Source organism: Chinchilla lanigera, unplaced genomic scaffold (genome assembly GCF_000276665.1).
Source record: "Chinchilla lanigera isolate Chin_1 unplaced genomic scaffold, ChiLan1.0 scaffold00023, whole genome shotgun sequence".
Taxonomy (NCBI): Eukaryota; Metazoa; Chordata; class Mammalia; order Rodentia; family Chinchillidae; genus Chinchilla; species Chinchilla lanigera.
Window position 1 is genome coordinate 1,689,024 of NW_004955424.1, and position 27,337 is coordinate 1,716,360.

Sequence of the window (27,337 nt, forward strand, 5' to 3'; positions counted from 1 at the left end):
GAGAGCAAGGGGTCCCTGTGCGGTGGCCCAGGCGGCTCTGTTCCCTGTAGACGGTGCACTCCCAGGCACATGCGTGTTCCTCTGGGTCCCCACGGCAGGTCCTGACTGGTCCTGCCTCCTGAGAGGATGTCCCTATCTCCAGTCCTGCCCCAGAAGAGATGTCTTCAGGATCCAATTCTACTTTAAATACTCCCAGTTGCACGCTTTTATCCCAAGAGGGTAAAAGTTCCAGTCCCCATGGCAGGGACAGCTTTACTCTGCCAGCGCTCTTGGCGTAGTGTTTCTGCTGGCAGACCCTTTAGACACACCACACCCAGGCTTCTCCCAGCAGTGCCTGCTGTCCCCATGACGGTGACACCTGCCACCTCAGCCTGCTCCGCTTCCTGCCCAGACCATGGCAGAAGCATTTCTTCCTCAGGGAAGATACCCCAACTCCTTTATATCTAATACTTTGCCCTCATATCCAATGCAGAATAAGTGAATAAGAAAAACCATGAAAAGAAGACTGTAAGAGCCTTTTGCAGGAGGGACTGTGTCTGTGTTGCTTATTGCTATATCCCCAGGGGCACACTCCACATTTGAGTAAAAGCTAGCTTGTGAGTAAGAACTAGCATATCTGTTTGGAAACCCCCCCAAATGCTGGCTTCCAAATTCTTGGAGTGGGGATAAAAGGGATGTGTGATTAGGAGATGAAAGGAAATCAAGTGTTTTAGTCATTCCTCTTACAAACCTAAGTATATGTTCTTGGTTTTAGAAATAAGAACACATTACCGGATGTGGTGGTTTGCTACTCAGGAAGCTGAGGCAGGAAGATTGCAAGTTCAAGGCCAACTTGAGAAACTTAGCAAGCAAGACCTTGTCTCAAAATTTAAAAAATAATAACAAGGGCTGGGGATGCCAGAGATGTAGCTCAGCAACACTCCCTGAGTTCAATTTTTAATACCACAAACGAAACAAAACAGCTAGAAATATAAATATTGTATTATTCAACTTTGTTGTTGCTTGTACAAAATTTCAACACATACAACTTTAGGCAAAAGAGGTTTGCCTGCCCATTGTAGAGGTGTCAGTCCCTGGTCAGTGGGCTCCAGGGCAGAAGTCTTGTGGGGGCAGGGTGTGGTGGTGCAGAGCTGTGCCCTGTGCGGCTTTAGGGAAGCAGAGCACGGGAAGAGCCAAAGAGGTCAAGGACCAGGTGTAGACCCGAAGGTCACATCTCCATGAGCACCCCAGACACATTGAAAGTGTGCTTTTCTCATCCTGAGGTGATTCCCAAGCCAGTCAAGTTGTCAATTAAGTATACCTGTACAAACATGTACAAACATGTACCTGGGTGCAGGGGCACACACCTCTAATCTCAGCATTCTGGGAGGCTGAGGCAGGAAGATCACAAGTGTGAGCCCAGCCTAGCAACTTAGTGACTTAGCAAAATCCTGTCTCAAAAATTAAAAAGGGCTGAGGCCATAGCTCAGCGCAGAGGCCCTGGATTTAATCGCCAGTTCTGGGGGCTAGTGGAGGAGAACAGAAAATAAATATAAACACGTTTAATTTGTTCTGTGGCCCAAGCAGAATCTTCCTGTGTCTCTCTCACCTGCAGTCCCTGAATCGCCAGGTTCTGTCAGACCCCAGGTTGTCCCAAACACCCCAGGTTGTCCCAAACACTTTCCTTCCAGTTGCTTTTTCAGGGTCATGACAGCTTTCCATTGGGGGCTTTATCTGATGAGCCCAGCTCCTCGGTTCCTATAGGAGAAACAGGACTTTTGAGTACCCTGGTTATTGTCAAAGCTGCCGAGCAAATTGCTCGCCGAGCAAATTGCTCACCAGTTGGTCCCCACCCACCTGGCCAGCTGTTCCTTGAGAAATATTGCTAAGGCCCTGTTTGACAGCGTCACTTTCATACTCCACCACCCAAAAACCTCACCCTTGCCTGCCTTTGTGAGGTAGTGGGATCTTGGTTCCTTTAGGGTTGCCCGCAGTCACCCCCTGCCCCCTCCCCCCACCCGTCACCCCATCCCTTTGTGCTCCGGCTTGGGGGGAGATTCCCGTGCGGAAGCCCGTTTGTGCTGGTCTCACAGTAGCTGTTGTGAACTGTCCATACTGCAGACTGAGCCTCACTTTTTCCTATTAAGAATTACTTATTCAGCGCAATGACTTGTCTTTAGTCTAAGAGAGGGATCTTCCTTTTACAGTGTAGCTTTGGGAGCTCACTTGGCGGCACCCACGGGGTGGCCGCAGACTTTTCCTCCTGCAGCGGATTCTGCGTGACAGTGCGCTGCCACTTGGGCTCCCTCCAGCAGCTCTTACAGAGGGCTTTGTTGGGGGCCCGCGGGCACCTAGGCGATCCTCTGGGCAGCTTCTTCAGCGGGCTCCAGTCCTGTCCTGTTCCCTCTGGCCTCAGTCTCCCCGAGGGGCCACCCCTGCCTCTGCCGCTAAGTCACCTCTAGAGCTGTAGCAGCGTGCAGAGCCTTCTTGCCGGCTGTTAGTGACCTGAATTTGTTCTGCAGTCGGGAACTTGGCGTGGTGCTCACAGAACAGCCTTCCTGGGCTCGGGCATCGAGTTCTGAGGCACTTCCTCTGCTCCATCTCCTGCGCAGTCCCCTTCTTGCCTTCCTGGCTCTGACTCAGTTCCTCCATCACCCTGCACTGCCGTGGCGTCAGGGCCCTCTGCCGCCCCCCGCCCCCCACCGCCCCGGCCTGCTCCATCGTGCTGTGATCTCACCGCTCTCCTGCTTGGAACCAGCATTTGGAGGCCCTGGTTTCTTTAAGCTGCATCTTTTGACCACTCTCCCCAAAGACCCTTGGGGCCTGCCCCTCTCTTCTTTCCCTCTCAGAAATCTCGCTCATCCTTCAGGGACCCATTCATACGTCACCTCCTCAGGAGGGCCTCCCAGATTTCCTCGAGTGGACCTGTGGTTCCCAGCCCAGGACACTCAGGCCAACGGCAGCTCCCCGATCAATTCCTTCACTTCTTTATTTGGATGTTTTGAGTTTTCCTAGTAGATCATTCATTTGAAAAAGACTAAGAGTGTCGTGTTTATTTTTATAATCTCAGTCTCTGGTATGGGAAAGTACTTTAGGTGTTTGTTTAAAGGATTATCGATTGAGCAAAGCAGATTACAAAGCAACACAGGGTTTTATAAGAAAGCCCTAATGAAAGGCAACAATTGTGTTAAGAGTTAACATTCTGCCCCCAGAATGATTCTGGCTGTGGACCGTCCTTAGGAGAACTGAGAAAAATAAACGCCCCAGCCCTTTGTTGTTGGGGGTCTTCAGTCCCCGCAGGACTCAGTTTAAAGAAGGCCGGCATAGACAGCACGAGGCCGCGCGTGGTAAGGTGTGGGTGTGCGCAGGGCGGAGGCTGGTGGGATAGAGCTGCGTGTCCGCGTGGGTTTCCCTGGCTTGTCAGATAAGGGTCTTTTCAGTGGCTTTCCTGCTTTCATGTATTTTCTGAAGGTCCTCCCTGTATGATAACAGAGCTTTTACTAACGTTTCCTAGACAAGGCAGATTTTGGAGTTCTGAAGCCTGCTCACTGTTTACTGTGAGGCGGAGGGGAGCTGACTTCTTGTTTTAAAATTGAGCCCCTTTCGTTGTGCCACGGTGGCCCAGGCGCCCCCTGGGTTTGCCCCAGGCGTGAAGCAGTGGTGTGACTCTGTCAGCCATGGACTTGGGCTTCTCTTCTTGCTGCCATGGCTACCTTGTGAATGGACAGGGTTTTGAGCAGGTCTGGAGTGTAAGGAGAGAAACCGGCACACTCCCATCTCAAGTGTACTCTCCTCAGCTAATGTTAAGTGGTCTTTCTGGATTTTCTCTTCTCAGTAGCTAGTTAAACTGGAGTTATTTGAATTAAGTCTGACAGGAACCTCACATGCTAATTCTTCCTCACCAAGTACTGCTTTATCCAGCCCTAGTTTTATTCTTAGGACTTGAATTTGTGACCTCACACAAATTTTATCCTTCTCCCAGTAAGAATCCTTTAGTGAAAGAGGTAGATTTGATGATTTCTTTAAGTATTTCCCATTAAATTACTTATTACTTATAAACTTGACAGGAAAGAAACTTGGCGTACATTGCCTTAACCAACTGATCAAGTTAAATGTCACCAGTCTTGGGACAGCTCGACTTCTTGTGTCTCTGAGAAAATACTGTGAGAAGGCTCGCTTCTCTAGTATCCCAACCAAAAATGCATGATTTGAATTTAATCGCGAAGAAATGTCAGACAAGCCCCAACTGAGGTACATCCTACAAAAGCAGCTGTCCTTTTCAGAAATGTCACGGTCATGAGAGACAAAGGAACCGGTTGAGATTAAAGTTTGCTAAGGGGGCAGGACGGTGAATTCTGCCTGTGACCCTGGACTGGGTCCTGGAACAGAGAAACTTGTGTTTGTTCTAAGGCCATCATTAGAACTACTGGACAAATTTGTATAAGATCTTTTTTTAAAGGGATTAAAAAAACAATAAAAATGGTACAGAATTTCAAAACAAGATGATAGGAAATTAACAATGGTTATTATATTGCATATTGTTATCTTCAAACTAGTTACTCAGATTACTGGATATAGGCATGTAAGATTGATCAAGCAATATAGACACTAACTGTTCCTTTCAATTAATTAATAGAAATTAGTAGTACAGTTATCTTAGTTATTTTCCCAGAAGAATAAAGAGCATCATACCAGAGTGATATATTATGCACCTGTGTTTATAGCAGCACAATGTGTAATAGCTAAATCTTGGAAACAACCCAAATGTCCATTAACTGAGGAACGGATAGAAAAGATGTGGTGTTTTTATGCAGTGGAGTACTACTCAGCTATAAAGAAGATAAATTCAAGGCTTTTGTAGGTAAATGGATGCAACCAGAGACCATACTCGTAAGTGAGAAATAAATCGGACTCACGTGTGTAAACATCATATTGTCTCCCTAGTGTGAGAAGCTGAAAGAGTAAATAAGATCCAAAACATACAATAGATATTATGAAAGGGAAAGAAACTGCTCAAAAGGAAAGAACAGCTGGGATGGGGGAAAGGAGAAAAGAAGGAATATATGCGTGAGGCCTTTTTATATTCCAGTATCAAATCAATGTTGATTTCTTGATTTTTATCATTACACTGTATTTGTATAAAGAATGTCCTAATTTTTAGGAAATACTAAAATATTCAGGGTAAGCGTCATATCTTTTTAACTTATTTCCAAGTGGGTTAAATAAATAATACATATACCTCATACTCACAGGATGATAGTGAAATGTGATAAACTTAACAATGGAGGAGTCAGGACAAGGGATAGCTGGGAATGCCTTATGCTATTTTTAATTTTTCTGTAAATCTGAAGTTATATTCAAAAGCAAAGTGTAAAAGTGCATCACTGGGAATGTAGCTCACTGGTAGAACGCTTGCCTAGCATGCATAAGGCCTGGGTTCCATCCCCAGTACCAGAAAAAATTGGGGGAAAAGTTCTTTGGAAAATACGCTGCCACCTTCAGGTCCTAGAGCTGTTGGCAGTCTAACTTGAGGAGCTGTGATGGGGCTTCCCCAGGTCTGCCCTTCTAGGGCTGTTACTGAAGTCATTTCCCTTGTCATTGAGCTCTTCTCATAATTTGCTTTGCCTTCTCTGGCTATAGCAGAAAATAGGATGGCAGATAGTGCACTAATAATGTGGCTTCAATCGATCCGGAGCTTTCTTCTCTCACTACCTGCTGCTGCTGTTCTAGGAAGCTTCATGGTGTTGTCCATCATCAGGCATCTGGTCAACCAGCTCTGACCTACACATTTCCCTGATTCACAAACAGCTGTCCTGAGAACAAGACTTCCCAGGCAGGACATGATCTGTAAAGGATATTTAAACACAATTGAAGCTGTTTATGCACAGGACTCAGTGTACATCGTGGTGCTTTGGTTGATCCCTTGGGAGGAAATAAGGGAGAAGCCCTCAGAAGGTACATCTTACACAAAGCCAGCATTGGACAGTTAAAGATGGGTCTGTGCCCCACCTTGGTAGCATCTCAGGTTGTATATTTGGCCAACAATCCCACTTCTTCTCTCTTCTGCATGGACACAACCCCCTCCTTTTCAAACCAGTTTGGGCAAGCCTCTGTACTTTTGGGTAGATTCTTTTGCATTCAAAGGAGATCTCCAAGTTGGATCCTGCAGTAGGTTTGTGGGTGAGGCTCCTTATTGGTGTTTGTGGTTTCTCCGAAACTGCCTAGCCCCAGGGAGCAGTGGGGCCAGAACTAGTGATGAAGCTTCTGTCTCTTTCCTGCTTCCCAGTTCTGCCTTCCAGAATTTCCTATCTTCACTCTGTTTTCTTTACTCTGCGTCTCCCCTACTCTGCCCCTTTTCATGTTCTTCAATTCATCTTCTCCCATTTATTCCCACTCTCTCTCTCTAAATGGCCCTCAATGTTAGCACCTGCTGAACAGGCTAAGCTGTTTCTGGATCTTACTTTGAAAAGTAGCCAAGTGAGAGCCACAGTGTATTGGTGGAGGAAGGGCTCTAGAAATGTTCTTGCCCTCTGCTTTTTACAGATTGCAAACATCATTCAAGAGATTAGGTAACTCTGCCACTATGAAATTGCCAAACAGTTGAGCACTTTATCTTGTTCCTCTGATCTGAAGAAAAGATAGCAAACAGATCCAGTTGCTGTCTCTTCTGGCGGTGGGTGGGCCCACTGGATTCTGTTTACCTACCCTCCATGCACATGCAGCAGTCTTATCTGGGAAAACGGCCTCCATGTGCTTGGTGCAGCCTGCACATTTAAGAAGGGCTCAGTGATTCTGTTGGGGCGGTGGGGAGGCCACACCAGCCTCTCGTTAGGATCGTGTGGTTTGCAGTTACCTTTCTGCAGGAAGTGATTGCAGACTACTGATGGGTGTCCTCCTGTGCGTCCGTCCCTTCATTCGCTCAGCAGGTGCTTGCTGCAACCTTTCACCTGCAAGACACTGTTTTAGGTTCCTGAGTTACAGCAGTGAACACATGGACAGAGTCCTTACTCTGGGACACTCGTGTTTGGGAGCAGAGGCCGGCTGTGGGGAGGGCAGGCGTGAGAGCCCCAAGTGTGTGTGGCTGCAGTGCAGGGCAGTGAGGAGGACAGTGTAAGGCAAGTGTGAAGGGCAAAAGACCCTTGGGCCCGAAGACAGGAGCTGCCCTGGTGACAGCTTTGCCACTGTGCTAACATCTTGGAGAAACACCATTTAGAGTTGCTGAGCATGTTCTAGTTTGAAAGGCTCAGAATCCACTACTTTGACGCCTTTAGACTTGTATAAAGTAGGGGACTGAATAATAGTAACGATGGCATCTCTGCGTGTGAGGAAGTCTGCACACAGCACCATCACTGAAGTGCTTGCATCTTGGTTGATGGGCAGAATTAGTAGTATAGGTTGTGCACTTAACAGAAGTGTTTTTTAACTTTTCATTATCAAAGACCCTCATAACTTTGTTCAGTTTGTAGGAAAATCTAAAACTCTTTGGGTTAAAATCTGTTGTTAATTCCATGTGCTTTGGTCCAGATGTGAAAAACTTGCTGGAGAGCAGGACTTTTCAAAGTGTGGTGCTCACCCACGTAACTCAAGGGAACTTGCTTTAAAATACACATTGGGGGCTGGCTGTGGTGGCGCACCCCTGTAATCCCAGGACTTGGGAGGCTGAGGCAGGAGGATCGTTGTGAGTTCGAGACCAGCCTGGGCTACAAAGTGAGCTCAAGGTCAGCCTGAACTGCATAGTGAGACCCTGTCTCAAAAAGAACAAAAAATAAATACATAAAATAAAATACACATTGGGACTCCTCATCATGGCAGAATTAGGGAGAATTAAGCAGAATTAGGGAGAATCAGATACAAATTGGATATTTGTATTGGATACAAATCAAATATAAATCGAATATTCTCACCTGAGGGGGACAGTCCAACAGGGAATCAGGAAATGTCCACCCTGAGAGAACTTTATACTGAGCTTTTATACATTTGCAGGTAACCATGCCAACTACATTACTTCACTTTTGGAATTTTGCAGGTGTATCACAAGGTTTGCATTTCCAGGGGTTTGTTAGTCAAGCAGGACACGGTTAAATTTTAGTTTACCCTACAGTTTGTCCTCACCGTTGTTAAGTCAACGACCTGTTCCTCCCCTGTGGGTTTTATGGTTAACTAAATGGGAGGAGGAGAGGAGTAAGTTCATCTGGAGTTTAAGTGACTTTTAAAACGCAGCACAGAAACAAAATGGAGTCACCTATGCCACATCAGCCATGTCAGTCCTAGTAGGTTTATGTTCTGGGAATGAAGTGTGGGAGGCTGTAAATGGTCAGATTGGAAAATCTCTGACAGAGACACTGGTGGAGATCTTTATAATTTAAGCTGAACAAATAAGCCTGGCATGATGGTACATCCCTGTAATCCCAGCACTCGGGAGGCTGAGGCAGGAGGATCGTTGCAAGTTTGAGGCCAGACTAGGCTACAAAGTGAGCTCAAGGCCAGCCTGAACTGCATAGTGAGACCCTGTCTCAAAAAGACCAAAAAAAAAAAAAAAAAGATTGATGGTGAAGGAGCCGGAGATGTAGCTCAGCAGCACAGTGCCTGCCCGGCAAGCACAAGGCCGAGTTCAATTCCCAGCACCAAACAAAAAAAAAAAATCAGTAGTGACTTAAGTAAGAAAATAAGGGAGAGATGACATAAAACTGGAAGTTAGACTTTCAAGAGATAGGAAAGGAGATGGAGGAGGGAAAGGCAAGGAGATAATGGAATGAAAATAAAATACATGCTAGGCATGTACCAAGTACCAGAACAAATCTCATTATTCTGTATTACTAATATACACCAATAAAAATTAATAAATAAAGATTAATCATCACAGATGTTTAAGTGAAAGTGTTTGACTTATGTGGATCCAGGAATGGGTGCTCACCCCCACCTCTGTGCATATCTGTACCCTTTCTCCCACCAGCTACTGCCTTGCCCTGGGTATATCGCCTGGCTCGGTGTGTGGGTTCAGGCCCCTGCCTGTCTGTTGACTTACATGCTCTTACACAAGTAGGGACGCAACCGTATAGCTGAATGAATCAAGAGTTCCTGAGGTTGTACAATCCAGACAAAACACAGAAAAATACTGGATATGAAAACCCAAGTGTCATTCTCAGTCCTTGAAGTTTAGCACTTGCATTAGTCTTACTACCCTAGATACACTCAATGACTTTTGAAAATAAGGCAGTGTTGAAAATGCAATGTATGTGGGGATTGTGCCAGTGGTTAGAACTGGGGTAATTTTGTCCCCGGGGGATATTTGGCAATATCTGGAGACATTTTTTGGTTGAATGACTAGAGGGTAGACCAGAGATGCTTCTGATGTCTAGAAGCCAGAGATGCTTTTTAAAAAAATCCTACAAGGCACAGGACAGCCCCCCACTCCTACCCAAAAGAATTCCCTAGCCTGAAAGGTCACTGGTACTGAGTTTGAGAAATCAATTGACTACTAAAATCAGTTGACTACTACTAAAGCTGGTTTGCAGTTAGCTACGTGGACTGTACAAGGGTGGAAATCTAATGGCGGATTGTCTTCTAGAACCCTAAGAAAGAAAGTTTTTCAACGTGAATCCCACAAGCCACACACGGGGTAGGGGCTCGTGTGCCTTTGAGCAATTTATTGTGTACATTTGATTTTTAGGAATACATGCAGATTGTAAGACGGTTACTACAGGTTGATATATTTCTCATTCTACATTTTGGAGACAAGCTAAAAGGTGCTTATTTAACAAAAACCCCTAATAATATTTCTTACCTGTAATTCTCATGCTGTATGTCAGCTCTCTAAACTTGCTCATTTTTATCCTGTGATGAAGTTTCCCATTTTCTCCCTACCCCCGTCCAACTAACACTGTAGTGATTACCACTGTCTATGCTCTAAGCTCTGTTTTTGAGCTTTGTCTTCTAATTCCGTATGTAAGTGGGAATATGCAGTGTTTGTCTTCCTGTGTCTGGCTCCTATCACTTAACATAATGTCCTCTAGGCCCACGCATTTTGTGGCAAATAGCAGGATCGGTGTCCCCACCCCAAGCTGCCAGTTGTGTCCTCGTGCCTGTGGATGGAGTAGGGAAGCTTTCCATGGCTGGCTGGGTGTCAGACACACACTACTGGAACCCTTGCTTCTGCACAGCTCTCCCCGCCCTCCTGTTACCATTTCCCTGTCCCTGTGTTTCCAGAGAGTTGGGCTCAGTCCGTCCTCGTACCTGTGTCCTTATACAGCACACTGGAGGAATTCATGAAACTTTTGCAAATTGCCATTTTTAAACTTACTCAATGGGGGTGTTTATGTTACTTTTTTCAGGTAAAGAATTTAAGATTCATTTTGTTTAAGAACCACTGTGTTGCTTTCCTTTTTGTGTTAGTTTTGTCTTTTTGAGACAGGGTCTCACTATGCAATTCAGGCTGGCCTTGAGCTCACTTTGTTGCCCAGGCTGGCTTCAAACTCGCAGCGATCCTCCTGCCTCAGCCTCCTAAGTGCTGGGATGACAGGCATTGCGCCACCACGCCTGGCTTGCTTTCTTAAATAATTGAAGTTTCATCCAGGCATGGTGGCACACACCTGTAATCCCAGTACTTGGGAGTCTGAGGATCGAGAATTGCCATGAGTTCAAGGCTGGCCTGGGCTACATAGTGGTTTGAAGCCAGCCTGAACTACACAGCAAGCCCCTGTCCTTAAAAAAAAAAAAAAGAAAGAAGGAATTCCAGTGTTACACGCGAAACTGTCACATCAAAGTTACACATTTTTCTTAGTGTTTCTTTTTCTCTCCTCCAAGCTCTTCCAGGGAGCATTTCCCAAGGTTCAGTCTGCACTGCGTTCCTCCACTTGGAGATCTCGTTCTTCAGAGTAGCTTCGACCATTTTCATCATCCACATGGCCCAGGGCCTAATGCCTGGCTGTGGCAAAGCCTACTGTAGGCGGCTAAAGGCTCTCCCCTTTCCCTCCATGCTAGCAGAATCCTAATTTCACTTTAAGAACCAGTCTGCTCAGCTTTTAAAAAGCCCCCGCCACCTTTGTAGCCTGGATAGTTCTGGCCAAAGAGATGCAAATGGAACTTGTCTGGGTCCTTGGGAAAGGTTTTCTTCCTGATGCAGAGGCTGCTGGCTCCTCCCTGTCTCTCCCTCATCTCCTCCCTGCCTGGAAGGTAGAGCAGAGGTTAGCCATGTGCTGATGCCAGAAGAGCAGAAGGTGGCGGGAGCTGGGGAAGTCCATGACGTCGCAGAGCCGCTCTGTCACACCTGCTGTCCTGAGACTTCCTGTGCTGGGGGCAAACAGACCCCCTGCTTGATCTAGGTGTCTTATACACAGCGAACTCCTGACCGAGACTCCAGTTTAGGCCTCTCTTGAGGGCCTCAAGCCTAGGTTTTCTGCTGTCCATGGAACAACTGAGCTGGTGGCCCACATGTGTTTGTGACCCAGCAATGCTGAACTGACTCTCTGGCCACCAGCTTTCCTCCTCCTGGCAGAGGGCTCCACCCTCCTGCCCGCTGGCCTCATCTCATCATCCTGGCAGCCCCGCAGCTAGAAGTCCTTCCCCTCCCACTGCTGTGCCATCTTCCCTGAGGCCCACGGGGCTGGCCCCAGGGATTTTCCTGGGGACTTTTCGGGTCCTCCACCCTAAAGAAATTTCTCAAAGTTTCCTTACCACAACTGTCCTTGGCCCTGGAACCTAAGTGCCCGACCAGGAAGAGATGGGCTCAGGGCTCCTAATTTCCTGAGTGAGCTCATGATGGGGGAGCTGGCCATACTGGGGCTCACCCAACCCCTTGGGGAGACCAGGGGCGGGGCCTCCTCTTACAGCTGGGGCCACCTTGAGGCACGGGGCCAGCCTTTTGTGCCCCTGTCCGTCCCCTGCTAGGTGGGGGTGGGACCAGATCTGTAGAGAAGAAGGGACCTGGGCTGTGAGTCTCCAGCCAGACGTCATCACCAAATCTACAGTACTGCCCCCCCGCCCCGCCCCACACACTTCTTTGGCCGTTTGGGTCACTGCCGCACCCCCACCTTGCTCCCGTTCGTTAGGCACGCACATGCAGACGTGCATACCACCCATTTTCCAAGTCCTCCCTTTCCTAAGCAACCCACAGCAGGAAGAGCGCAGATGTGGGAGTGGAGGGATGTGGGCTAGAATCCTGAGCTGCTCTGCTGACCCATGTGTCCTTCGTGCTATTAAATGCAGGCAGCAGTCCAGTGAAGTAGGTGTTTTTATCATGTGTATCCCTCCCAATAAAGATTAGCATCCTGCCTACCCCATGCCAGTAATCACTCACATATTCATTTGACACTTCACCAGGTACTGCTTTGAGGCAGCTATTCTGTTCTTGTGTTTAATGGATCATTTTTTTTTTCCATTCCCCCAATTTGAAGTTTCTTCCCATTTTACAGTGTCTGTTGTACATTTGGGGTCTCATTTACTCTTTCAGCTTCTCACACTAAGGAGACAATACACTGTTTACACATGTATGTCTGGTTTATTTCACTGATGAGTATGGTCTCAAGTCGCATCCATTTTACCAGTTTATCCTTCTTTATGGCTGAGTAGTACTCTATTATATAAAAAGACCACATCTTTTTTTATCCATTGCTTGGTTGATGGGCATTTGGATTGTTTCCAGAATCTAGCTATTATAAATTGTGCTGCTATAAACTTGGGTGCACATATATTGCTGTGGTACAATGTTTTTGATGCTCCTGGGACGATACCCAGAAAAGGAATAGCTGGGTCAAATGGGACCTCCAATCCTAGTTTTTTGAGGAATCTCTACACTGATTTCCACAGTGTTTGCCACAGTCTACACTCCCACCAACAAAGCAAAAGGGTTCCTTTTTCACCACAGCCCCTCCAGCATTGGTTATTGGTTGATTTCTTGACAGTAGCCATTTTTGGGGGGGTGAGATGGAATCTCAGTGTTGTTTTAATTTACATCTCTCAAGTGACCAGTGATGTTGAACAATTTTTCATATATTTATTTGTTCTTTATAGTTCTGCATCTGATAAGTGTTGAAGTGTTCATCTCTGATGCCCATTTTTGGATTGGGTCTTTAAATTTGGGAGGTCTGATTTTTTTGAGTTCTTTATACATTCTCAGTAGTAAACCTTTGTCTGGGGAACACCTGGCAAACATTTTTTCCCACACTGTGGATTGTCTCTTCACTCTGTTGGTAGTTTCTCTTCTTCCTGTGCAAAAGGGTTTTAATAAGATGAGATCCCGGTTGTTGATTCTTTGTGATAGTACTTGTGCAATCAGGGTTTTATTCAGAAAGTCTTTGCCTACACCAGCATCTTCAAGAGTTTTACCTATGCTATCTTCCAGCAAATTTTATGTTTCTATCTCAATATTTAGGTTTTTGATCCATTTCAAATTAGGGAGAAAATAGAGACATTGAAGAAAAGGAAGACAGGCTGGGGATTTAGCTCAGCCGCACAGCGCCTGCCTGGCAAGTGCAAGGTCATGAGTTCGATTTCCAGTAAGTACCGAGGGGGAAAAAAAAAAACACAAGAAAAGGAAGAGATTAGAAGTAAGGCTGGAGGACAAAGGGGGATCATGCTAATTTTGAGAAACTGGTGCAGAAGACTGGTGGGAAAGAGAGAAGAAAGAGATAAAAAGAACAGAACAGAACCACAAGCATAAAGAGTCTAGAAACCGTGTTCACACTCATATAAAAACAAAGTCAAATAATAAGGGAGAAAAAAACAAAAACACAACAAAAAACAAGAGAGACAGAAATAAAAAGTCCACTTCTAGGTATGTCTCTGCCGTCACTGGTAGACAAGGTGTGGAGACAGAGTCCTGATCCGTGTGGGTTAATCGCGGGGAGTTGGTGGCAGCTCTTTGGTGGGGTAGCAGATGGTATCAGCGAGCCTGACCTTCTGGCCAAGACCAGACTCACTTTGCCTGCAGCCATCAAGCCACCTTCCATGGGCCTGAGCCCAACTGGGATCCACTAGATGGAGCCAGCAGCTGCTCTGAGTTCTAAGCTCAGTCAGCCCCTCTGTAAGATGGCTCCTGGCCAGTTGCTCTCACACAGGACGACTGAGCCCTCAGCACTCACCACCAGCTAGTGCAGTCCTTCACATCCACTGCTGCTCTCCACCCCTGCATCTCTCCTTGGAGGCCTGTGGGGTCACCAGTAGTCACTGTGTGTCTGCAGATTTGAACGACTACTCTCCTGCAGTGAATCCCATCTCAGAAGACACCACCAGCTGCCTCCTCCTCCTTCACTGAAGTTTCTCTCTTCACTCTCTTCATTGACTTCAATTCATGCTTCAGATCCTTCCTGGGTCCAGGGGACCCACTTCCCTCCCTCTTGTCTTCCTCATGTTGCGATATTCCAGCATCTGGATGGCGACTCTCAGGCTCTTTCTCTGCTGCTTACCACTCTGCCATCTTCGTGCTCCTTAATGGATCATTTTTAATTTTGTAAAAGTTAAATGTTCTACAAATGGACCAAGAGCTTAGGCTTGCCCTTACATTTCTTCATCAGGGCCATAATACAGATTATTTCATTATCAGACACATAGGCTCTTAAGACTCTAAAATTTTTATGTCTGAGTAGAAAAATAGAATTTTCAAAGATAAGTCTTTTCCACAGAAAGATGATGTTATGGCTTCTATCTAGATGTCCCCCCAAAGCCTTATGCAGTCGTAGGTGGGGTTTTTCAGAGGTGGCTAAGTCTGGTGTGTGTAGTGCTGGAATTAAGTATGTGATACTGGTATTAAGGGAGTATGATTACTAAATTAGTGCACCCATTGGTTTGCCATAGTTCTGGGTGTGGACAGTGGGAAGGCCCTCCCTGGGTAGACATGAAGGGACAGAAGGCAGGCTGGCTGCTGCTTCCTCACTACTTTACTGCCTTACTTCTTTCTTGCCTTCTGCCCACCATGAGCTGTTTCTCCTCTGTGATGCCCCTCTGCATACCTTCCTGCCTTGTAGCCAGCCAACTATGGACTGAAGCCTCTACAAACTTCAAGTCAAATAAAGTTTTCCTCTGTTAACTTTGGGTGTTGGGCATTTTGTCTCAGCAACAGGAAAAGTAACTAAGACAGGTGGTCAGTGAAGCCATACTGTGGACACTGTTACTCAGGGAGCTTGAGCCAGGAGAGGGTCAAGGTGATACACACTGAGGACCCTAGCACTTAGCAGATGGAGAAGGAGAACCAGAAGGGAGCCCAGGACAGGGGAGCCTTGCGATGGCCTCCTTATACAAGCGACCACCATCACTTCTGTCACCCTCAGCTGGAAACTGAGTATTCAATAATAGATGTTAGATGCCATTATGTGCTTTTACCGTCCTCAGCACTTGGAGGACAGTAATGTGCAAAGACCCCTGTCTGTGTGGAACCTACAATCCAGTGAGGAAGATGAGACAGACTATATTAAAAGTGTGAATAACATGTCTCCTGAAGCTAAGTGCTATAAATACAAAACCATGCATGCATGCAGGAATATTCATAAAGCAATTTTGGCAGGTGGGGTACATCTGCCGTTGTCTCCTCACTCTGACCCAAGCACTCTTCACATTATATAAAAGAATTAAATTGTTCACAAGGATGAGCAGAGGCTGTGTGTGGCTTTAGTGTGTGAGGTATCTACTACATGCTACTTTTCCAGCTGATGCTGCACTGTCAGACGTATCAGGTGTGAGCCCTTGAAGGGGAGGCAGCCTCTGGCATCCTTTGTTCATCTGCTCCTTGATTTATTCACCAGCTCTTTGAAAGCCCTGTGAGACTTTCACAAAAGGGAGGAACCAATCTTTGTACTGAGATTGCTGTGTATAAGTACCATTTGCTTTGCTTCTTTATACATTAAGTTTTGTTCAGCTCAATGAAAATGCAGCTCTTCCTTCTTTTGTTTGTGTCTGTGTGTGTGTTTCTGTGGAATGAACTGAAGGCCTTCACGTTGAGCAACGTCTTCATCTCTATCCCTTTTTTTGTCATTTCGTTTTTTTTGTTTTGTTTTGTTTTTTTTTTTTTTTTCTAATTTTGAGATAGGGTCTCATTAGGTTTTCCAAGATGAGCTCAAACTTGCAGTCCTCCTACCTGAGCTTCCCAGAGTGCTGGCATTATAGACATGAGTCACCATGTACAGCCATGTGGTCCTTTCCTAAATGAAGTACCCTGCTGAAAATCCAGTAATTTAGTTTCTGCTTTTTAACTCTTAAATGTTTTATTTATGAGATACTGTCCCGAACATAATAATCTAAGGGTCCTAAAACATTTTGTTTGGGAAGTTTTGAATATCTTTTTTTCTTCTACAAATAGCTTAGGTATCAGTTGCTTAAGGATTTTCCCTCAAAATGTAGGTAGATTCTATTTTTTAAGGAGTAAAACTAAGAATGCAGAGAATTCAGATATATTAGAGTGCAGAAAAAGAAATAAACTCATCCACAATTGTACCACCTGTTCACAAGAGGTAGATGCACCTTCTTCCAGGTATCCTTATATCTATAATCATTTTTGGATGAACTCTTCCCTGAATTCTGATTATTTTTGTTAAAGGTGTAATTGCCACTGAAATTTATGGTACGTGATTATTCCAGCAGTTAACAAAACATGCCTGTGATTCAAAGTTGATTTTATTGAATCTTTATTACAACCCCATCTCCCTCAAAAAGTACATTAAAGACAAAAGAAATGAATGAAAGTAGTACATGTCGTATAGAGATGATCATGACTTTCAATTAATAAACTTAGTCAACTTTCCATTACTACAATGAAACACTTGAGACCATGAACTTATAAAGAGAAACAGTTTATTTTGATTCACAATTCTGGAGGTTCCAGTCCAAGATGGAGTGGAGGCAGAAGAGTCTGGAGGCTCACAGTTCCCTTCAAGGGTTTCCTCCCAATGAGGCTATTGGCAGAGTACTGGAATGCTGTGTTCTCAAGGGTCCCTTCTAGACTCTTGTCCTGAATGAAAAATTGGACAGAAAATGAAATAGCAAAGTTTTACATGTGTTAAAGATGAAAAAAGCAGGGAGAAGTCTGTAAAAAGAAGTGCTCTGCAGTGTGAGTGCAGGCCAACTAAAGTATGAAGGGAAATAAACTGCTTGCAGTTTGTGCCAGTGAGAACGCTCACAGTGGCCATGTCTCCCACTCTGACATCAGATCTAGGCTGTCCTATCAAGAACCCACTTGATCCTGTGCCAGAAGAGCTGAAGATCGCATTCTCTGATTGGTACCAGGCACAGGGCTCTGTACATGTCCTGGATCTCCATGATTGACAAGTCACATCTGCTTGTCCAGCCACTTTGCTGCACCCTAATCTCATGCCTCAGGGCCCCACTGTCAAAAGTTCCAGTGCCTCCCAAAAATGCCATCCTGGGACTCAAGCTTTGTAACACTCAGGCCTTTGGGAGACATTTATGCAAACTGTAGTATAAACCCTGAGTTCCCCAAGGGAGTTTCGTAGGCCACCTTGCTGTTCATCAGGTGTACATCTGTGAAGAGGGCTGTCTGAATCACTCCCTTCATCTCTGAGACACAATACATGACACTTGAAGCTGCTCTTAGAGCTTCACCCCAGTGAGGTAGATAATGTTATATCCAGGCTACAGATGAGTACACTGAGCTACAGAGAGAGTAACTTGTCCTAAACCTTATAGTGGGAGGCAGAGAAGCTGAACACATTGTGGGAATTCAGGTCCATGTTCCTGTAGCCCTCCTGAGCTCCTCCAGGTGACTAACAAGCAAGCAAACCCACCGCGGCATGGCAGTGGTGGTGGGAACAAACAGGTCCCCAGAGCCACTCCTGTCATTACTTGATACCACTTGCCTGTAGGGCAAAAAAGCCATCATCTGATAGACCAGTCAGTATCCAGCAAGAAAATAGAAACTACTGTACTTAATTCAGGTAGAGTGGGCTTTGGTGCAGGAATTGCCTGGAAAGGTGTTGGAAGGCTGGAAGACACCAAGGTCAGAAGGAAGTGTTCTCCAATGATCAGGAAGCCCCTGCCAATCCTGGGCTGAAGCACATTTTATTTGTTGCAAAACTGTGGATGTACCATGGCTCTTGCCATGTAGAAAGTGGGATCCTGGACACTCACTACTGCTCCTGGTGTCACTGGTGGACACCCTCAGTGCCCTCCATTGCCTGTTGCTTTTGCTCCTGTAAATCAAGGGAACAGACAGATTCCCTCTTCCAGTCTTCCCACACATCCCAGGACCACAGCTTAACAGGAAGCAATCTGGCAAGAGAGTCTGGGAAATGTAGTTCACAGGTTAATAGTCCAAGGGGCAGAGCAGGACCAAGAGTCATCTGTGCTACCGAGTTCATGAGCAGAGCATGCAGAGCCCAAAGCCTGGATTCTTGGTCAGCTTTGCTCTGTGGAAGCCCAGCTTGGTGTGATTTGAGTATCATTCTGGTTATAAAAACTCAGACATCTCAGAAACTTCAGTTTTATATGTACACTGGCTGTGGGAAGTCCTCCGCTCCCACCACACTTAGCTACATACGTTAGGTAACCTCAGAATTGTGGTGTCTGAAAACCTTCCCAGTCTCAGTTGTTCTAATGCTCATTTAAGAATCCAGTAGATTCTTCAGCAAGGTTTCCTAATAAGGTCTTTGGCACTATTTTCTAAAACTGCTCAAATGGAATGATACATGGGGACAAAAATTTTTGCAGTCTAGAATGGGTAAAAAATCTTGCTTCATAGTTAGAATTGGAGTTGGGGAGGAGCTTGTTTACAGTAGCAAGGAAAAAAGAAAGAAGAAGAAAAAAATACATGTTGCCTTGGGATTTTTAAAAATATTTGGGGCTGAAAACTGAACCCAGGGCCTCATGCTTGCAAGCAAGCTCTCTACCACCGAGGACCCCAGAAATACTTGAATGTTTGTTTAGTTTACAATAACAGGACTTTTTTCCAAAGAAAATGGCAAAATTCTAAGGGGGAAAAGTAATGAATTTTTTTTTTCTGGTACTGGGAATCAAACTCAGGACCTTGCACTTGCCAGGCAAGTGCTTGTGCTGCTGAGCTGTATCCCTGGCCCTGACCTCTAATTTAGGACAGTTCTCTTGCCTCAGCATCCTGAGTGCTGGGATGACAGGTGTGTACCACCATGCCTAGCTGTCTTTAGTATAACTCTTTCTAAACCTTTTTATTATGGAAAATTTCAAATATAAACAAAAGTGAAGCATATCATTGAGTAAGCCCTGTGTGCCCATCTCCTGGATTTGAATTGCCAGTTGAAAGCTAATCTTGTCTCGGCACTTTTCCCTGCACTTCACTTTTCCCTTCCTGATTGTTTTTGAAGCAGATTTCACATCTGCAGTTTCGTCTGTATACATTTCTGAATGTATCTCTGAAAAGTAAAGGGTCTTCCAAGCAATTAAATAGAGTCCCATGCATTTGTAAGAAATAATTCAGAGATGTCTTCTGTATCCCTGAGTCAATCTCCTACAGGGATAGCCTCTTGCAAAAGCTCTAGTCCCATATCGCAACTGAAATGTTGCCATGATACAGTCAAGCTATGGGAAATATTTCTGTCACCACAGGATCTCTCACAGTGTCCTCCTACAGCCACACCTCCCTCCTTCCTTCCTTTATAACCCCTGCCACCTACTAGCCTGTTCTCCATTTCCATAATCTTGTCGTTTCAAGAATGTTAGGAATCATAGGCTATGTAAGCTTTTTAGTATCAGCTCAGCAAAATTCCCTTTAGTTTCATCCGTGGTGTGTGTGTGTCAGGAGCTCATCCGTTGGCTGGAGATGTGGCTCAGTGGTAGAGCACTTGCCTAGCATGCACTAGACACTGGGTTAGACCGCCAGTATCACACAAAGCAAAAAGATGTTTCACTTCCAAGTAGTAGTACATGCTGTAGTCGTATCACATTAAAGTCTGTCTCTTAAAAGCATAATCGTCTAAGGCTTCCCCTTTTTTTCGCTCACTGCCCTCTCCCTGTCTCTTCACAGCAATGCCACATGATTACAGTTCTGCGAGACTGAGAAGTAATTGCTCAAGGACTTTCCTGGAATGGTACACCTGCGCTGAGAACAAGATGCGAAGACCCAGCTTGCTCTTAAAAGACATCCTCAAGTATGTACCAGCCTCGGGGTCCTATGATCACCCCTGGTTAGGTCCATGGTATAGAATCCCAAGGAAAGTTCACTGAGAGCCCTGCACATGGCAGGTGCGAGAGGAGTCTACTTGGCCAAAGGATCATCTGAAGGCACAGCCTGGGAAAGACTAAGTGCACAGAAGAACAGGTGCACACGCCCAGTGTCTGTAGCTGGGCCAGGATCCCCAGTTGCACAACATGCTCTTGGTGCAGAGCTTTCTCCCTTAGCTGTTTTAAGCTAACCTGTAAACATGATTGAAGACCCTGAGGGTGCTTGAATACCATTAAATAGTGAAAGATGACGGGTGTTTCACCCAGGTCACCCTCATATCTTAGTAAGTTGTAGAATTAGTAGAGGAATGTGTCAGGCTTTCTTTTTTATTCCAGCCAAACTAAGACTTTTAGAATTTGAAAATTCTAAAGATGTCTCAATATAGAAAATCTTTAGGAAGAAAAGATAGAAATCCAGCCCTAACATCTAGTCCCTGACTTCAGTTTACTAATTCAGGAGATATGGAAGGAAAAGATGAAGAAACACATGTGAATAAAGATTTCCTTGCAGTGCCTGGCCAGCGTCCATAGAGGCCTGCAGCCTGCCTGGTGTGGTGTCGGATGCCAGCCATGTGGCTGCAGATAAGCTAGACCTGGGCCCCGTCTGTCAGTGGTGTGGACAAAACAGACTCGTGCCAGGGTACATGAGTGTGGGACACAGGCTGTGGACACCGGGCTTGCTTTTAATACCTTTTTCTTAAACTTCCCTTGAGGAATCAAGACAAAGAAAGTATTACATGCACTAAATATAAAACACCCAGGGCTGGAGAGATGAAAAGGTGCTACTGAGTTTTCAAGATTCAAAATTGCAGAGATATTTAAGGGACTTAGTTAAAATGTTTTCTCCTGCCTACCTGCCCATAATTTCCTTCCACTTTTCTGGTGTGTGGTTTGGGGGTGTGTGGTTTGGGGCTGCCACTGGGAACTGAACGCACAGCCTTTGCACTGAGCAACATCCCCAGCCCCTCTTTTTTTATTTGAGACAGGATCTTGCTAAGTTACCCAGGCTGGAGTTGAACTTGTGGTCCTCCTGCCTCAGCCTCCCAAAGTGCTTAGATTACAGGTGTGTGCCACCACACTCACATTTCCCTTCTGTTCTTTTTTTTTTTGTTTTTCTTTTTATTTTACTCTATTTTATTTTTTGTTTTTTGAGACACAGTACTAGTTCAGGCTGGCCTTGAACACACAATGTAGCCGAGCCTGGTCTCAACTTTGCAGCAATCTCCTTGCTTCTGTCTCTTGAATGCCAGGATTACAGGTGTGCGCCACCACACCCAGATGTCCCTTCACTCCTAAAAATGACCAGTGTTACTAGTTTCATGTATGTGTGTGCATGTGTCTTCCCCATTCAACCAACCCATTTTTATATATAAATGGTAGTATTCTGTTCATTTAACAGTATGTATACTCAATCCCAGAGAAAAATTAAAATGTATGTCCAGGTTTTTATGGAGAGCTGTTGAAATGAGAATTCAAACATCTTTTTATGGAGGAGTTGGAGTTTAGACAAGGTCTCAATATGTAATCCAGGCTGGCCTTACACTCCCAGCAATCCTCCTGCCTCAGCCTCCTGAGTGCTGGGATTACAGGTGTGCACCACCACACCCAGCCAAAAGTCAAAAGACTACTCCTACCCACACTCCCTGACATCCTCATCCTGAAATCCCCAGTATTTAGCATGAGTTATGGGCAGTATATTATGCTCGCTGCTTTATTTTTAAAACTGCCCCTTTCTTTAGAAAACATACTATATTCCCCTTACAATTATTCCCTGCCTTTTTGTTTTCCAAGAATGCAGGATATTTAAAGCAGTAGTTCTTAAACTGTGGTTGAAACTTTTTTTTAACCTTTAGTTTGTATCACTGGGAAGCTTAATAAAAATGAGATTCCGGGAACCATCAGTAACCTCGGCTCTCTTCTCCGCATCCCATGTGTACGTGTGCACATGTGTGTGAAATGGTGTAAGTGTAAATTATCAGCTCTCTAACAAGGGGTTTTCAGATGGTCTTCGGGTAGTGCTGTCTCATTTCAGTCAGTCTCATTTCCAGGTAGAATTCTTTAGAAATACCGTAAGTAGCTTTTTTCTTGTTTTAATAAGGAATGGTAAAGAAAGCAAAAAAATTCCTAAAGAAGCAAAAAAACTGACATTCTGTAGCTCAGATCTATGATTTGTTTCTCAGCTCAGTAATCTGCACTGTGCTTTAGATTTCACTGTGGTACCTTTCTGAAGAAGAGTTGCCAGAGAATCTGTAGGAATTGGCATCTTCTTTTTACGCTGAGGTGACCTTACTGATTGTACTTTTGTGCCACGTGGCAGGCAAGCTCTGTCTGGATTCTTTTTCCACTTATCTCACATTTTTTTCTCCTGTTATCACATGACTGCATTATTATACCTGATTGATATTTTTTCCAGATGTGCATTGCTTGTGCTTGGAGTGTGGATCCTTTATATCCTCAAGTTAAATTACACCTCTGAAGAATGTGACATGAAAAAAAAGCACTATGTGGACCCTGACCGCATAAAGGTTAGCTGTTCCATTGATGTGGTTTAAGTTAAAAGATTACCAAGCACAGACGTAGGCTGTGATATCGTCTCTAATGTGTGACAAAGATACGTGAATGGAAGTTTGAAACGGAAGGGAAAATACCATACTTACTCTCAGCACTCCAAAACCAAAGGCATCCTTTTCCCCAGAGCACAACCAACCGGCTCATCTCCCTGCAGCCCTGCCGGCCCGTTTCCCACTGCCTCCACCCGGTCTGCACTGGGCACCTGCCTGGAGTTCACTTGCCTGGATGCTGCTTGGCCTGTTCTCAGGCAATGGAGAAAGTCTCTTTGTAGCACTTGTCCTTGCTGGGTTGTGTTTTTAGTTTGAATGATTTCACATTATATTTTCAAGATTTTTCTTTCGGTTGACATTCATTTTTCTAAATTGATTGGCATATGAAATGCAAATTTCACTGATGACTGTTCTTTCAACAACATTCAGCTCAGGGTGAAAGAAGAGATGATTTTAAATAAGGTAGTGTGTTAAGGACGGTAATTGCCATGTGTAGATGCTGTACGTGATGATTAAGCTCTCTTAATCATCATCATTGTGACTGGGGACATCCCAGTGTCATCTCTGTCGTATAGACAGTGGCCTGGAAAGTTGAGCTACTTGCTCAAGTCCGCTCCTAGTTTAATTAACTTTGTTAGTTCACCTGCTTTAGTGCTTGCTGTGTGCCAGGGACTGTCTTAGAAGCACTTTAGTGATGTTAAGTCGTTTAACTCTCTTGGTCATCCTCGGGTTAGAGGTGTGTAGTCATCTGCACCTCACCGCTGGGGCCCCTGAGGACCCGGGGAGGAAGGAGCTGAAGTAGTGGGGTCAGGACTGGAGTCACGGTCCGTGGTGTGGCTTCAGAGGCCGAGCTCCTGAGCCCTCTGCTTGGAGAAGCGAGAAGGCGGTGTGAGGCAGAGAGGCGAGAGCCGAAATGGCTCAGCCGTGAAACCGTACACAGTGGCGAAGCTGCTTGGAGACCCAGTTCTCTCCGCTGTGAGATGCAGACAACCACGTCTGTGTAACAGGGCATTCCTCAGAGCTGGAGGAGATCATGTACACGGAGCTCCTTGTCTCGGTCCCATTTGTTTCTGCTTTAAATGCCTCAACCTTTTTGTGGGACAGAGAGGTATAAACGCGTCCATGAAGAGCTTAGTCAGGGCTCCTGCACAGGGCTCCTGCTGATGGCAGGGGCTTCCTCTTGCTCTCTGCTTCGGTCCACAGATGTTCGCTTCCTTGTCTCGTTTCTCTCCATTAGCACATTGTGCTTTGCTTGTGTTTCCCTCTTCTTCCAGTCTGCCTGGGCGGAGGCCTCCTTCAAACCCGTTCAATTCCAAAACCCTTCACCGCTGTCCTGAATCATGCTTTTAGTCATCCTGTCTTTGGTTTTTGTTTTGTTTTTGTCTCCTGGGAAAGACCGAAAATAGTGGCATTTGGTCTGACTTGCAGATGTGCTATGAGTTCTTCCCTTTGTGTCCTTGCTGCACTTTTCTGCTTTCTCCGTGGGGCTTACTTTCCTGCACATCTATTGAGCGTACTGCTGACCATCTGACCGACCACAAATGAACTGCTCTGGAGTCCGCGTTAACGGGTACGAGAGGTGGGGCTCGCTGGTGCAAGAGCTGAGCACCCGGTTTCACAAGCACAGTATGGAAATGTTTCCTCAATGCCCTTCCTAGAGGAAATTCACATGGCAGTTTTAGAGACTGGCTGCCCACAGTCATCTTTTCCTGTAAGCTACCTTAGTAGACGCACTGGTCCCAGCCGTGGTCAGGCAGAGGCTCTGGTTCTTGTGGCCACTGCTCTTGAAGGTTCTCTGAAAGAATCCTGGTGACATCTGAGAAAGACCAGAGAAGAGACTCAAGACCACATCCCTGAGTACCCACTGAAGGGGTGGAAACATTTCTTTGGCCTAAAGGAGAGAAGACTTGGTCCAGGGCACATGGTGACCAGTGTTAACAAGCTAGCCAGGCATAGGGTACACGCCTGCAATCCTAGCACTTGGGAGGCCGAGGCAGGAGTAATTTGAGGTCAGCCTGGGCTATGTAGTGATTTCAAGGCCAGCCTGAACTACATAACAAGATTCTGTCTCAAAAAAAAAGCTAACGATCTGGATACCCGGTTTGTGGAAGGGTGGGACCTGGGACCTGACCAGGTGGCTTTAATGGCAGAGATGCATATTGGAATAGCAGCCAAGCTCAAGGGAGAGAGGCTTGATGGTCTGTGCTTTGCAGCTTCTCTGTCGCTCGCCAGCCTCCCTCTGGTGTCATAATGCATGTGAGCATCTCTTCACTTGGCCTAAATTGTGAGTTACTTGAGAGCAAGGACTGTGTTTGTAAGAGTATGTGGTGCTTGTGTTTCCTAGAAGAGGACTCGTGAGCCAAGGCTGTGCTCATGAATCCTCTGCTCCCCCCATGGCCCTGTTCCGCAGCTCCTTCCCGGCCCTCCCGCGTCAGGCACGCCGCAGCCATCACGGCATGTCTAAACCCCAACCTGCTGTGTTGCTTCCCTCCTTAAAACTCTGCTTTCTTCCCGTTAACTCCAAGCGCACACCTGGGCTCCTTGTCTGGCCCACAAGACTCTGTGTCTTGGCTCCTACCCTTCTCGCCTGCCTCCTTTTGCCACCTGCATTGTGCCGGCACTGCCTGTCTATTGATGCAGAATTCACACGTCGTAAACTCACTATTCAAAGCATATGGTGTGGTCATGTTAGTTTATTTAGAGAGCTGTGCAACCAACACCTTGAGCTAAGTTTAGAAAATTTTCATCACTCCAAAAAGGAAATCCATTTCCGTCAGCAGTCGAGTCCTATTCAAATCACACCCCAGCCCCAGCACGTCCTAGGCAGCCACTAATCTCTTCGCTTTCTATGGATTTGCCTATTCTAGATACTTCATATAAAAGCAATCATACATTATGTGGTCTTTTTGTCACTGGCTTGTTTGACTTAGCATAATGCTCTCACGTTGTAGCATATATTGGTACTTAATTCCTTTCTATTTCTAGACAATATTCCATTGTGTGAATGGACCACATTTTAGGTACCCCTTCATCATTGATGGACTTTGGGGTTATTTCCGCTCTGGGTCATTTGGAAAAATACTGCTTTGAACATGTGTATAAGTTTTTGTTTGAGTACCTATTTTCAGTTTTTTAGGTGTAGACCAATGAGTATAATTGCTAGGTCATAAGTAATTCTATGTTTCACTTTTTAAGAAAATTCTAATGTGTTTTCTAAAATAGTTAAATATGGTTTTATGTTCCTGCAAGCAAATATTTCAATGTCTCGTCAACACTTACTATAACCATCCTAGGAAGTACAAAGTGGTAGCTCCTTGGGTTTTGGTTTGGAGAGCTAATGATGTTGAGCATTTGTTTCTGTGCTCATTGACCATTTGTGCATCTTTTCTGGAGAAATGTTTATTCCCAGTCCTTTGGCCATTTTCACTTGAATTATTTCTCTTTGTATTACTGACTTGTAAACATTTTTTATGTGTTCTGGGTAGTAGTCCCATGTATCAGGTATATGATTTGCAAATAATTTCACTATTCTCTGGATTATTTTTTCACTTTCTTAATGGGATCTTTTCAGCACAAGAGTGTAATTTTGATGAAATCCAACCTATTTTTTTCTTTTGTCATTTATGTTTTTAGTGTTATAGCTAAGAAATCATTGTCTAACCTATTTTCCTCTAAGGTTCTTACAGTTTCATCTCATACATTTATGTCTTTGATCCATTTTGTGTTAATTTTTATTTATGGTGTGAGGTTGGGATTTGGTTTCATCCCTTTGTATATGGTTCTCCAGTTGTCCCAGCACCTTTTGTTAAAAAGACTTTCTTTGAATTGCTGTATTATTCTCTGCCTGGAACCACTTCCTGCCCCTTGCCTCTGTTACACACCTTTTAAATCAAATCCAGCTCAGGACTTACTTCTTCTAAGATGCCTTCCCTGCTCATATCCTGGTCTGGATTCTAGAAAACTCTTCAAATTTAATTCTAACTTTTGTCATATTTTAACTGTTTTTCTTCTCCACCCATCTTCCTGGCAGGATCTTGGGAGAGAGGAGTTGTGTGCTAAAGTTTTACATTTACAACTTCTGAATATTAAGTTCCAGAGAGGAAGGAAGGTATCAGCTTTAACCACAGTGTAATCTCTCATTGTCTTTGAACTATCCACAGTTAACAGCAGACTCTTTGAGTATATTCAGTAATTCATGTATCCTCTTGAGGTGTAGGACTGATACTTCTGTCCAACTCTAAACTCTAAACAGCTGAAGTAAGGCTTCCCCTTCTTCTTCTTCCCAAAGGATAGGATGTAAGTCCTTCATTTTAGTCTGATCGGGCCAGTTAGCTAAGTTCACAGCTGGACCAATAACAGCCCTTCACAGGTGCCAGTGCCCTGTTTTGATTGGCTTCAGGGAGAACTCCTGACCAATCACTGACTAGAGGGCTAAGAATGTCCGGAGGGCAGGGTCAGCCTCCCATGTCCCGTTTCCTGCCTGGAGAAGGGAGATCCTTGGTCCACCACATAAACCAACCCAGCCCTGAAGGATTTATGAAAGGTTTACTTCCTCCAATTAAAAAATAGCACTAAAGAGTCAAATAATACATAAGGAATAAGGGAGAAAATTTCCTGCAACTTTTTGAGGAAAGAAGAAAGAACAGGGAAGCAATTCTGTA

General features: G+C 45.1%; 1 protein-coding gene across 1 annotated transcript in view; it reads left to right on the forward strand.

The window, feature by feature from the left end:
* The first annotated feature begins 3,158 nt into the window (after positions 1-3,158).
* Positions 3,159-27,337, forward strand: part of St3gal5 (ST3 beta-galactoside alpha-2,3-sialyltransferase 5) — a 37,025-nt gene continuing 12,846 nt past the window's right edge. Inside the window, exons 1-3 of the mRNA XM_005385412.2 lie at positions 3,159-3,326; positions 19,919-20,042; positions 22,529-22,640. Of these exons, the coding sequence (XP_005385469.1) occupies positions 19,921-20,042; positions 22,529-22,640 (234 nt within the window). The 5' untranslated portion in view covers positions 3,159-3,326; positions 19,919-19,920. The remainder of the gene's footprint in view (positions 3,327-19,918; positions 20,043-22,528; positions 22,641-27,337) is intronic.